General features: G+C 46.5%; 1 protein-coding gene and 1 long non-coding RNA gene across 4 annotated transcripts in view; one reads left to right on the top strand and one right to left on the bottom strand.

The window, feature by feature from the left end:
* Positions 1–2,620: 2,620 nt before the first annotated feature.
* On the bottom strand, positions 2,621–6,075 carry LOC123079608 (chaperone protein ClpB1-like). Its single transcript, XM_044502404.1, has 7 exons — positions 5,783–6,075; positions 4,456–5,533; positions 4,143–4,303; positions 3,714–4,054; positions 3,332–3,611; positions 3,041–3,238; positions 2,621–2,965 (listed from the first exon to the last, which is right to left on the bottom strand). The coding sequence occupies exons 2-7, from the start codon at positions 5,333–5,335 to the stop codon at positions 2,621–2,623; spliced, it is 2,205 nt and encodes a 734-aa protein (XP_044358339.1). The 5' UTR covers positions 5,336–5,533; positions 5,783–6,075.
* A 229-nt stretch (positions 6,076–6,304) lies between these two features.
* Positions 6,305–13,666, top strand: part of LOC123137342 (uncharacterized) — an 8,449-nt gene continuing 1,087 nt past the window's right edge. Inside the window, exons 1-3 of one of the 3 annotated variants that reach the window (XR_006468101.1) lie at positions 6,305–6,688; positions 7,175–9,634; positions 10,446–13,360. This is a non-coding gene — a long non-coding RNA (uncharacterized lncRNA). Of the gene's footprint in view, positions 9,635–10,445; positions 13,361–13,666 lie in introns of all 3 variants that reach the window. The other 2 variants (XR_006468103.1, XR_006468092.1) reach the window with 2 other exon arrangements.

The raw sequence follows: 13,666 nt of genomic DNA, 5'->3' as shown, positions 1-13,666 counted from the left end.
CACATGTTTCGCCCCCTTGTCACTCACTCTTTGCGCCGTCAGGAATCACGCCCACAGGTATCGGCCCCTCGGCACTCTTTGCACCGTTAGAGCAACTCCAACGGGCCGACCCAAACGGACGACGATTTCGTCCGCTTTTTGTCCGATTAGGTCGGCCGGCCGCCCGGCATCCGCCCTGTTTTTCATATGGGTCGGCAGCGCGTCCAACGTGTCGACCCATATGTGCAGGCATGGCCGGCTGGTCACCCAATTTTTCATTGCATTCAACATATTGTGAAATGAAAATTTTAAACAAATAAAATAGTCTGCCCAAATAAATAGTATAGGCCAAATAAAAATAAAAATGTTTCACATAGTTTTACGAACGAATAAAAGTAGATACATTTATTGGTTGCCAACATGAGTCCACATATACTCAACCAAATCATTTTGCAGTTGCACGTGAGTTTCCCAACCACGCATGTCTTCATGAAATTGAGTGAACTGCTCAAATGTTGCCGCTACTCCATGCTCAGACACAACATTCTCACCCTGAAACTGAAAGCCTTGATCATACAGACGTTCCGGGCGCTCGTCTTCTACGATCATATTGTGCATGATCACACAAGCAGTCATCACCTCCCATAGTTTCTGCGTGCTCCAAGTATTAGCAGGATATCGAACGATGCCCCATCGAGATTGCAAAACACCAAAGGCACGCTCGACATCCTTTCTAGCACTCTCTTGCTCTTGGACAAATCTTTTCCTTTTCTCTCCAACAGGGTCGGGTATTGTCTTTACAATAGTGCATTTTTGATAAGAGGAGAAACCAATCTTGCCGACAGCATCCTCTTTGCACTCGAAGTAGTCATCATAGCCGACCACTCCCTCTCTAACACGGTTGAAAACATGCCTACTCATATGGAACCGGCAGCGGAATTTGTGATGTTTGAACAACGGGTTTGTTGTATCAAAGTAGTCCTTCCAGAGAAGAAAATGCCCGCTCTCTCGGTTACGATTCAACGCCGGAAGGTGGCCTGGAATGGAGCCATGGAACAACGGCCGCTGGTTGTTGAGGTGGTGATGGACCAACACGGCAGCCAATATCTCCTCCTCGTCGTCGGACGACGAATCGTCGGAGTCACAAATGAAATTGTGGAAAAAGAACTCGTCGGAGGAGTCCATTTTCGTACCTTGGCAGACTGTCGAACAGGTTGCCGGCGTCGAAGAAGGAGACGGCCGGCGAGGGGAAACGTGGCACCCACAGACCAGCTAGCTGCACGGCCGACGTCCGACGAGTGTGACGGCGTCCGACGAGCGTGCCGGTCGTATGTGGCGGGGGCGGCGAGGCGTCTTCTTGGTCGCGGGCAGCTGTGCGGTGGGGGAAGCGGCGGCGGGAACTAGTTTGCTCCCCGGCGGCGGCCGGCGACTGGGGACAGGGGCGGCGTTGCTGGGCGGATGTGGGGGCGGCGGCAGCTGGAAGAGTCGCCGCAAAATGGGCAACGACCTCGGTGACGGAGGAGGCGGGGGGCAAGGGTTGCTTGTTGGCCGGGGGGAGGGAGGTCAATGTGCCACGGACCAGCGGGTCCGGAGACAGGAGTAGGCGACCGCGCGCGCATCCGTCACGTGCGTGCCGACGCAAATCAGGCTAAAAAATGGACCGGGAATGGATCGCCCGCGGACGTAAAACGAACGCGCGTCCGTTTGGGTCAGCGCGTTGGGCCGCCTTTTCTGTCCGCGCCGACCCAAACGAACGACCGCGGACGAAATGGATTGCCCCATTGGAGTTGCTCTTAGGATCCGCGACCACATGTTTCGCCTCAGATTCCTTCAAGGCCACCACCTCCTGGTAAGGGAAAGATAAAACAATCGGTAAGAATGTACTTGTTTGATTGGTCATTGTTGCCACTTGTACATGCTGCTTATATTTGTTTTGCTTATTTGAGTTTAATTAATGCAGTAGTTTTAAAGCATTGTCTTCATATTCTAAATGAACTCTCTTCTCAAGTGCATCTGGCCTGATGTTGCATCCTTCATACTCTTACCGCATTTGTAGTCTTGTGGCCATATGATTCAGTAAAGTAGAATATTGTTGTGCAGCCCCAGTTGGTATTTGTAATGCTGATATTCTTTCCCTCAAAAAAGAGAAATTGCTGGTAGTTTCCTAACACTTTACCCAGTTAATAATAATATGTTCATAACCTGATTTCACATGCCATGCTCTTGAATGCTATTATATTGCCTGTAACAGGTTATCAAGCTTGTGGAGAAGGAAGGGCATTGAATGGCACGAAGGAAATTCCGGAACAATGGTACTACTACGACGACTGGGCGGGCCAAGCGAGCATGACAGCGATCTTGACCAAGTAGCCTTGGGTTCCCTGTTTTGGAGGAGCCTGACATAGATTAACAGCCATTCTAATATATGTAGTATCTATCTGTATTTACATGTCCTGTAATTATGGATAGGTGACCTAGGTTCCGGTGTAGTACGTAGTTGCTGACAGCTGGGAATAGCAAAGAGAAAATATGTGCTCTCTGATGTTATGATCATTCTAGGCTGCTAACCTTGTAATGTGCTAGTCTCGAAGCTATGTACCTGATTAACTGTTTTATGTGCTGCTCGAAACCATGATGATGCTTAGGCGTTAAGCCTTGCTAACAAAGCCTTGATTGGGAAATACAAGTTCCCCAAAGACCTCCAAGCAACACAAGGTGGTTTAGTCTTCTGACGCGGCATGTTTTCAGGTCTGTTGCCATCCCTAGTGGGAGTGGCCACGATCAAATCATAGCTAGAGTCACTAGGAAGTCCCGCCACTGGATCCACCACTTCCTTCACCACTTCGTACTTCAGCCCCTTCTTGTCGACCGTAGCATCAACAAATATTGTCGAGCCTGGACCAGCCTCTCCTTTGACCAGCATCTCCGAGATCATTGTCGTCACGTTCTCCTGCACCCACCTCCTTATAGGTCTTGCACCGTACATCTGTAATGTGAGAGATTAAGCATGATTACTAACACATACCAACGGGTAACCTCGTTATCTGAAAATATGACGTACTGGGTTGTATGATTCCGACAAAATGACGTCCAATGCGTCATCGCTTGCACACAGACATATGCCCTTGTCAGCTACTCTGGCGATGACGCTCTTCATTTGGATTGTCACAACCTCCTTCAGTTTGTCTCGCGAAAGTGGCTCAAAGACAACAATGGTACTGAGTCTGTTGAGAAGCTCGGGCCTGTAGTGTTTCTGAACCTGCACAAACAAATATAGTTGAGTAACAACCAGCAGAGAGGCAACTGCTGCATGCAGCCTTTATAGGCAAACTTTTGGATCAAGAAACAAAACCTGTTTCATGAGAAGACTCCGTGCAGTTTCCATTGTGGTTTCCCCAGACATTCCTGCCATTAGGTGCTCTGACCCCACATTTGAGGTCATGATGATAATTGTATTCTTGAAGTCCACAATCCGTCCTTTGCCATCAGTCAACATACCATCATCAAGGAGCTGAAGAAAAACATTCAACACCAAGGGGTCTGCCTTCTCCACCTCATCAACTAGGATGACACTGTATGGGCGCCTCCGCACCTTCTCAGTCAGTTGTCCACCATCTTGATGTTCATGGCAGCTTTAATATATCACAATATAAAAGAAACATTAAGACCAATTAAACCAGTTAAAGGTTAAGTATGATATGTAATGTAGGTCTGTTAAAATAAAGAAGACAAACCCTGGAGGTGCTCCAATGAGACGCCACACAGACCCAGCCCCAACATATTCGGACATGTCAATGCGAACCAACATCTTCTCGCTATCAAATAGCTGCTCGGCAAGAGCTTTTGCAAGCTCCGTCTTTCCAACACCAGTCGAGCCTAAAAAGAGAAAAGAGCCTATCGGTTGGCCAGGTTGACCAAGGCCAGTTCTTGAGCGCAACACTGCTCGCGCAACCTTATTGACCGCTTCATCCTGGCCAACAACTCGTTCATGCAATCTAGCTGCTAGGTGGATCAACTTATCCTTCTCCCCTTGATTAAGTGTGGTGACAGGAATTCCAGTCCATCGGCTCACAACCTTCAAATCACAACATTGGACATGCATGACAAGCACATCACATTGATTGAACAATGGACACAAATATAATTAGGAAGAGAATGCCTACTTGTGCAACTTGATCTGGGCCAACAATTGCTTCCTTCACTGCAGAGGAAGTTAGTGCAATGCTAAATTGCTGTTCTTGTTTGTCCATTTGCATCATCTTTTTGGCTGCAGTGGCGCATGCCTCATCAATCAGATCAATTGCCTTATCAGGAAATTGACGACCTACAGTAGACGCAGCAACAAATTCATCGAATTTTCCCACCATACATAAATGCTTGCCACTAACAAATACTACTCATTAGAAAAGAAACATTGCAGTGCAGGTTGCTTCACTGATTTATACAGACGGCGTTCACATGAAGTTAATTCCTCACCGGTGATATAGCGGGCAGCGAGTGTTGTGGCGGCAACAAGAGCAGCATCCTGGATTTCCAAGCCATGGTGCTGCTCATACCTTTCCTTCAGCCCTCGCAGAATGGCAATGGTGGACTGCATGCTCGGTTCCTCGACATGCACCTTTTGGAATCGCCGCTCCAATGCGGCATCCTTCTCAATGTACTTGTTGTACTCATCCAAAGTCGTCGCGGCCACGCAGCGGATACGACCACGGGCCAACGCCGGCTTCAGCATGTTGGAGGCGTCGGTTGTGCGGTCCTGCAGACTGCCTCCTGCGCCAAGAAGCATGTGCATCTCGTCGATGAAGAGAATTACCTTGCCGTCTGCATCCTCTGCATGCTTTATCACGTTCTTAATGCGCTGCTCAAACATGCCACGTAAAATAGTGCCAGCCACCATGGCCCCGAGATCAACTTCCACAATGCGTGCTCCAGCGAGGGCGGTAGGGACTGTCCCAGCGGCAATGCGTTGAGCGAGGCCCTCGGCAATGGCCGTCTTGCCGACCCCTGCGGCACCGACTAGCGCTGCACAGTTCTTGGTCCGGCGGCTGAGGATGCAGATAACACGATCAATCTCGTCGTCGCGGCCAATCACCGGGTCTGCCTTGCCGGCCAAGGCCGTCATGTCCCGGCCGTACTTGCGCAGAGACACACTACGTTGGTAGTACCTCCACGCTGCCCAGCACGCAGCGGCAGCTGCTCCGGTACAGACCACACTGGCAAAATCATCAAGCAATGTGTTGGGATTCTGAAAGGTGCGTGTTACATAGGTCCCAGAGGCTCGATCGTAGACCTCATAAGTAATTGTTTCCACAATTCCTCCTCCTACGACCCCATCAAGCCATGTGCTGAAGGTCATCCTGAACACCGTCAGTTGGAAACTATCTTCCTTGATTGATGCTTAGGAGTTACAGATTACATCATAAATACAATGAGGGTCTGCCCAACGCCCCTACAATGGTGGCACGCAGGCCAGGCGTGGCTAGACCCAGTCATACATGTACAAAGGAGGTTACACAATACATGAAATATACATACGCTAACACCGTCGACGTCCCTGCAAGCAAAAAGGTTCAGATTACTTCTGACTTTTTCTTTGAAGGCGGAATTTGAGGATAAAGGAGCGAACTTTTAACTTGAAGAGATGTACTACAGACCAACGACACGATTTAGGCGTCCATCGAATGAACCGATACTGAGGAAGCTAGCAACATTGGCAGGAGATTGGGGCTTGACATTGGGAAACAAAAGTTCACCTCTTCCTTCTTATAGAGGAAAAAACAGAGGAGACATGAGAGATTATTACCCGAGTCGTGGGCCTAGGTGCTCCAATGCGCGCCGCCGGCGCCTGCTCCGATCCGCCGCTCGCTGCGGCGCAGCCGCCCTGGAGCGAGCGAGCCCTAGTCGCCTCGACCTGGTCAGGTGCGCGGCGGCTCCGCGCCACTGCTCCGTTCCGTCGCTTGCTACGACGCAGCCGCACTGGGGCGAGCAAACCCTTGTCCCCTCACCGGCGCCGCTGGAGCCCGCACCCGAGGTTCCGTAGTTCAGTTTTCGGAGGGTTTCGGTGGGTCGCTCAACCCTTTAGGGCCATTCAGTGGAATGGGCCTTCAGCACTACTGTAGCTTTTGCATATTCCTGCACTAAGTCAGTGAAACATATGCTGGTCGTACGTCGTCGACGTTTTTGCATAAAAGTCCCTGTAGTTTTTGCTATTCAACCCGCAGTCTTCGTGATAAGTGAACCGAACCGTACAAGCGATAGAAAAAAAAGCCATCCTCACGACTCTGCATCCCGAGTCCCGATCCCATCTCCACCTCCATCGCGCCGCCGCCTCCCGCCCCGCCCCGCCCCGCCCGGCGCCGCCGCCTCCCGCCCCGCTCCGCCCCGCCCGGCGCCGCCGTACACCGCCGCCGCGCCTACCCCTGCCTCCTGCTCCTGCTACCATGGCACCGCCAGGACTCCTCCCCACTGCTTCCACCTCGACAATGGTTTCCCCAACACCGCCGGCTTCGCCACCAGCCACTCCTTCATCCACAATAATCATAGGAGACAGCTACACGGGCGAGCCTACGAGCAAGACCTCGACGGCGCTGGCGGTGGAAGACCGCGGATGTGAGGGCGCTTGGAAGGCCGCGGTGCCGCGATTAAGTCATGAGGACCGCGGCGGCAGCAGTCAAAATCTTCATGAAGTCTCTCCGCTTACCCTCCCTCGGTCTGATTTCTCTCCAATCTTTGAATCCCCTCAGTTTGAACTAATGCCATGTATTTTCAGAACAGTTAGTGAATCATTTGTCAGTTGAAAGATGGTTGATGCACCAAAAAAGATTGTATTGATTCAATCTGGAAAAGTCAAGATCACAATAGCTTTCAGAACAATTAGTGAATCATTTGTCAGTTGAAAGATGGTTGATGCACCAAAAAAGATTGTATTGATTCAATCTGGAAAAGTCAAGATCACAATAGCAATTACATATGCATTTGTTGGGCCAAAAGTAGCAGTTACATATGCATTTAGTTAATCTTTTGGCCTATCACCGTTTCATGCATTTTTGGTGGACTTTCATTTGACCTTGAGTGTTGACTTGCTTTTCTGTTGCTAACAATGTCCGGCTTGCCGAATGTACTTGCTTATCCTTGTACTGGAGTACCATTGATTCACCATATACACACTTTCCAATTCTGTCTGTTTACTATCTAGGAGTCAGACCATGGCTGCACGGAGCAGGTCCACCCACTAGGGGCTGGCCGCTGTGTCCGCCATGAGGATTCCTGCACTAAGCCTTGCCGGCGTTCCCGGCCACCAAGGTACTTCTACTTATGTGTCTCTATAAGATTCCTGCATATGTTTTTGTGCTTTCCACTTAATGCATTGTTAGCTCTATGTTACACTTCTTTTAGGTACTTCCTGCTCCAGGATTTTCTTTGTGCGAAAATCAATATACATAGGCATATTTGCCCATGAAGCTGCTCTGGTTTTTCTTTTAGAGTTTACTCCCATTTACTTGTGTCGTTATACAATAATAACAGAATTGATATCGATTAAACTTCTTTGAGTTTCTTGAAATTTAATGATTTCCCATGGAATATGAAGTTTGAGAATGACACCTGCTGAGCTGAAAATAATCTAGCGAGCAATAGTATAATGAATAGTTATTACCGTATCGGCATCACATTGCTCATGGGTGAATAACACAACAATAAACTAGAAAAATGGAAATGCTCTGTTTGGTTTGGGTACCATGCAGGAAAGTAGTTAACAGAGATAGACTATTTGACAGTTGCAGAGTGACACCACCACCACATATGAAGCAGAGAGTTTGTAAAGAGACACTAAATAATCATCTGGAGTGAGACACTAATTGCTTTCTTGTGTAGTGAAGACGATCTTTTTTGGGGTGTAATATAACTATGGCAGCTCTCTGGAGTGAGAATGTCGAGGCCCTAAAAAACAGCCATCGACACGGAGTTCCTGCCATTAAGGATAGAAAAGCTAGCAGAGAAACAGCTTGGGGAATCACAAGCTTATCTTGCCTTTTGAATGTGCAGCCTGTAACCAGAGAAGCTTGTTCTAATTATTGTATGCTTATTTTCCCCGAGCTGTTTCTCTGCTAACTATTATTCTCAAGCAACTACCAAACTATGGATAGAAGAAGTCTTAACATGGAGCTATTCTTTACCTAATAATAAAGAGAATTGGGTTTCTGCCGTCCGTCGTTCGCTTTTGCAAAAAGACCCTTCTCTTTTTCGGAAATTGAACCCGCACTCCCTACCGCACTCCCTACGTAAGTGGCTCTGGGGAAAACGATTCGGTAAAAAAAATCCCTTTCGCGTATCCTCTGTTTCTTGGTATTCAGACCGGCAGTTGGAGGCGGCCACGGCGAACGGGGTGGACGAGGTGGCGGAGCAGGGGCCCCGGCGAGTGGGGAGCTGGAGGCACAGCGCATCCCGGCACTGCACAGGGACTACGAGCCGGCGGCGCACCTGTCACCAACCAGCGCAGACCCCGAGGCCGTGCGGACGAGGAAGGAGAGAATCAGGATGAGGAGGATGTCGCTGCGGCAGCGAAGGTAGCCAGCAGCCTGATGAAGCATCTACGGCCCAGCTTCTCCGGCGCGCCATCCGGAGATGGGACGGACGGATCGAGGCGAAGGATGATGGAGAGGTGGTCGGAGGCGGCGAGCTCCAAGGCAGGCGGGCTGATGCGGTTCCAGATGGACGACGGCTTCGCGGGCGGCTGGCTGCCGTGGCCCAAGCGGCGGACGAACGGGCGCTCCTCTCGTCGTCCTCCTCCCGACGGCAGGCCAGTCAGGCGGCAGGAGCTTCTCCGTTCTGCTTGGCGACCTCAAGGTCCCGCTCTTCGGGGCGCTGCTCCAGCGGGGGCCGGCGTGGTTTGAGGACGTGCTGCGGGCGCCGACGGCTACCGCGCCCCGGAGGTGGTGGACGCGCGGCGACACTCTCTGGGCGTGCTCTTGCTGGAGCTCCTCAACGGCAAGTCCCTGACGCACGCGTCGCTGCAGGATGGTGACGGCGGCACGCTGGACCTGCCGCGGTTGGTGCAGTCGGTGGTGCGCGAGGAGTGCACGGCCGAGGTGATTGGCGTGGAGCTGGTGCGGCTAGGCGCCGCGCCGAGGAGAAGATGGACTCGCTACCGCAGGCACCGGCGAAGCTACGACAGCGAGCTTCAGTTATCTGAATTTTCGGTTCAGTGTCCACAACAGCGAGCTTCAATTATCTGAATTTTCAGTGCAGTGTCGTGATTTGGATGGACGCCCGAACACAACAGCGAGGCCAGCTTCAGTTCTCTGAATCTTCAGTGAAGTGTCGTGATTTGGATGGAATTGGAGACCGTGTCCTTCTCCAACATAAGTCAATTTCCAATGTAATCGAGTTCGAGTCTCTGTTCTTCTCGAAGGCAAAAGCATGTAGTGCCCGACCCGGATTGGACTTGGCTGTCATAAGGAGGGTTCCTCGACCGGAACGTCCATCAGGCCGCGTCCCTCGACCAGAATCTCCATCAAATCCCATCACATTGCAACTTTCAGAGGAACATCCAATGTCGCTGGCAGAGGAAAATCATCCGTCCAGCGGTACTATGCTGAGTTCGCCGACGGAAGAACACCCGTCGAGCCCTCCATCGCCTGAGGCGGCTACAACAGAGGTATTTCTCCCCATGAAAGTTACTACACCTGAGGCTAGCATGTTTGCATCTCTGAATTTTTTTTAAAGATTTGTTCAGGATTGTTTGTTGTCTGAACAAGACACATATCTGAAGATTCAGTATTGACTTACACCTTGGAGTTTACATCTGTTGTGGTGTTCCTCTATTCTAAACTGAACCATGCTAATCCGACCAAGTTTGGGCCTACACATAGTCAAAAGTTTGAGTGATAGTTATGTTCCAGTTGCATTTATATTCAGATTTCACAGAAGGAACAAAGTTCCAGGAAAAACAACCTGTTAGTGTGTTCCTTGACGTTATACACCTGAGCACCCCTACTGTTAGCACCAAAATTAGCATTATTCTTGGCATGTATATGAATGCTTTGTTTGCATGATTATTTGATTGAAGTAGGGCAGAATAACAGTAAATTGAACCATGAATTTTAGAATCAGAAAGTAGGCATATACATCGTCATTAGCTCATTTTTCTGAAGTTGCTCCATGTTACTCCAGTTTTAGGTTCTGTCCAGTGATGTTCATCAGACATGTCACAGTGCGTGTATGCTGTAAGCGATAGGCAACGGACTATGAAGAACATATTTGTTTTTTTATAACCATTTTCTGATTGTTGTTTTCCTGTAGAATATGTCATTACTTTTTTAGTGGGTAGTGACTGCACTACCTAACTGACTATGATGTACTACCTCTGTTTCAACTGATTCCAGCTCAATGTGTCATCACTATTTAAATTATTTATTAGATGCTCGATGAAATTCAGAACTAAGCAATTTTTTCTTCTGTCTTTTCAGTGATGGGAGGTAGATTGAGCTGATAAATTTCTGCACCCACCTTGAGGTCCATAACGTTCTCCTAATTATATGCAGCCCAATTCGTATAGATGTATTTGTTTGAGGGAGAGGACTATCTGTGATCAGAAGCAACAGTATGTGATCATCATGTGTGCGAGAGATGGCAGGAGTATGTGATATGTATTTCTGTGTACAGTACTAATATTTATTGACTGTTCATGTTGGTACAGTAGGTTCATGATTGCTTGTGGAAACAATAAAATTACTTGAGGAGGATTTTATGAGTATGTACTTTGAGACTTGAGAGGCTGTTATTGACATGGATTCTCTGTCTACTAGAGAGGCTGATGTCAAATCAACATTGGAACAAGGGAAATAGAAGTGGAATGAGATGAAGTCCTATTGATACCTGTAATTCATTGATTAACTCAAACAAATGATACTAGACATCAACTACTGCAATTGATCCATGAATATTTGTTAGGTTGTAGTATCTATCTAACATCTAGAAGGGAAAAATGCGATGAACATTTTTCTCTCAAGGTTATGTATATGAGTATATCTTTAAAATGTGGTACAGAGAGCAGAAGGTCTTAAATGCTTGCAAATCCTCAGTTTTAAGAGAATAAGATACAGTCTTAATTTATTTCCAGATTTATTTTTGTATTATTGGAATTCTGAACAGGAGAAGGTTGTTAGCTCGTCGTGTGGTCGATTTGGTTTCTGGAAATTCTTTCGCATACTATGTTTGAGCGCTTTTGTTCTTGAGTTCTTCTGGTGGAGAGAATCAGAAGTGATTCTTCTGCAATGTGAGGAGATCTCCAAATCAAGCCAGCCTCCAAGAGAAGAGAACAAGTAGTACATTTGCGCGCACTTGCGTGCACATGCTGATTTCTAAATATCGCACAGTACTATAGTTGTGATCCCCTAAATAGCTTATATTTGAGCACAGTCTTGCGGAATAGTTACAGTGAACAAAAAGCTTGCATTTGATAGATTTGATTTGTTAGCTTTTTGAATGGCGCTGCCCCTATTAGGCTAAGTAGAAGCACTATACCGGGACTAAAGTACATCAGGTTACCTTTCATGAGGTCTGTGGAATTTTTGTAATTTACGGTATTGGTATTTTTGGAATTATTTTGGGTACAAGGAAAGAAGTGACAGAGAACTGCAATTTTTTTGTGGTAAAATTTACTGAAAATGGTGTTTCTTTTCAAGATTATATTACTGTTTGCCCGTTTGATCCTTGGATGATCTACTAATTTTCTTTTCTATTCCTTGCCGATAATTTGCTTCAGCTCATCAAATTACCTGGGGAAACATGCTCATTGTTTATCTAAAGATATATTGGGCATCAGTCCACCTGTCATGAGGTCTCTAAATTTTTTAGGCATGTTTATTTTCTGAATAATTTATTGGAGATACTATGCTTGGACTCACAAATGCATGTAGTGCTTCCACTAGAGGGATGTTCTTCATATTTTCTGTGTTATCCCTCTTTCAAGTTTTTGGTCCTTGAAAAGTAATAGTACTTGCTAGGTTTCTAGCTTTACTTTTTTTTGTAGTACAAGCTAAATGTATATGCCTGAATTTACATATCAGAGTGTTTGAGTTGATTAAGGGTATGCGAGAGAACAATTTTGATCCTCAAACAACACCCGACATCATTAATTTTTTTATTTACCAATTGAAACACGAGGCAATAATAGCACAACTTAAGTGTGTGAACATATCAATATAAAATGATTGGCCGGATTATGTTTTTATGCATTCTAGAAGTGGCATTTCCATGAAATTACAAACTAGCTTTACATTTTTCTAGGAACACTTTGTGAAATTTTATTGGAGAATATTTTTCTCCTTTTCCATCGTTCGTTGCCCATTCGTCCCGTTCTGCTCTTGTTTGTCATGAGTAATGTGATGTGTTGAAATAGAGGACATAAACTTGTGGAGGCTTTTAGCCATGGGGCTATTGGGCTAGAGGCATGCGATATATTTTTCTCCCGTTGCAACGCACGGGCCCTTTTACTAGTTCAAAACAAGATGAGGAGAGACTCAAGAATTTAAACAGTAAAATACGAACCTGCACATGATCATATAATGTGCGGATCACAGGCTGGCCAAAGCCTTCTTTCGAGTCTCCTAACATTGCCTGCTTAATTTTCACTACCTGCAAGTACAACTAGCTAGAAATTTCAGTATGCTGCTATGTGCCTTGAGTTTGTAAGTCAAGATCTCTTTGCTTCCAGGAGAGTTTGACCACTCATATCTCTCTTTTTCTTGCCACCTGCACTTGTAGTTTTTTTTCCTATGATATATATTGTATCATTTTGGTTGCTGAATATGATAGTCGTAGCCCGTCAAAATATTATGATAGCCGATTGATTCTTCTTAAAAGGTATATTGACTGTTGCAAAGTTTACCTGGTCTTCTATTTATATTTTCCAGAATACAGTCCTAGAGATGTTGCTTTATTTGAGTTCTGCTTATTGCATTTATTGGAGCACTTGCAATGGGCACATTGAATGTTTAAATGTTCCTCTTGCTGCTGACCACACTACAGTTCATTATATCTCATTGAGACCTTAATCATCTTCCATGTTTGTTAGAAGGTAGCATAGTACTGGTTGAACCCGATAGTTACCTGAAACCATTGCTTAACACCGAGCCCCTCTACTTTCTAAAAGGTTTCCATTTTGGTTTACTGAATATTTTTTTCCTGCTTGAACTATATCAGTTGGGCAAGTGCTAGAACCCAGGAGCATATGATTTTGCTGCTCATGACATACGCGTCAATATTGCAATCAACTCTGACTGCAATTGTATAGACAAGGGCCTGCATTCTATATGGAAGGTTCGACATTGAAGCTGCTCGCATTGATCCGCAATAGATCTTGACTTCAGCGGAAAATGAGGTATATTGAGCTTAATTTCGCATGGTTACATACAGATAGAACCAGTTGTACAATATATGTTTTTTGTCCTAAAGTACCGCTTCTACTTCTGATTCATGTAATGACTATTCAGTGTATATAGTTCATTCTCTACACCTTTTCTTTAAAAAAAACACCTATTTCTTTGTGTTTATATTTAAGACCTATGTTTTTATTTTAAAGAACACATATGAATTTTTGTTGGACATGAAATGAGCTACCATAACCACTATAATCTATGCATATGGTTTCAGTAGATTTTTTGGGTTTTTTTTTCGAGATTGACGC

Source organism: Triticum aestivum, chromosome 1B (genome assembly GCF_018294505.1).
Source record: "Triticum aestivum cultivar Chinese Spring chromosome 1B, IWGSC CS RefSeq v2.1, whole genome shotgun sequence".
NCBI classification, from domain to species: domain Eukaryota; kingdom Viridiplantae; phylum Streptophyta; class Magnoliopsida; order Poales; family Poaceae; genus Triticum; species Triticum aestivum.
This window is presented reverse-complemented; position numbering and strand designations above follow the sequence as displayed.

What these genes read in the sequence shown, in the direction of transcription:
- LOC123079608 (XM_044502404.1), bottom strand. Translation starts at nt 5,335, where the DNA reads ATGACCTTCAGCACATGGCTTGATGGGGTCGTAGGAGGAGGAATTGTG. An exon ending in CGCTGCCCGCTATATCACCG is followed by an intron (nt 4,304 to 4,455) that starts GTGAGGAATTAA and finishes CGTCTACTGTAG; the next exon opens with GTCGTCAATTTCCTGATAAG. An exon ending in TGTCGGAATCATACAACCCA is followed by an intron (nt 2,966 to 3,040) that starts GTACGTCATATT and finishes CTCACATTACAG; the next exon opens with ATGTACGGTGCAAGACCTAT.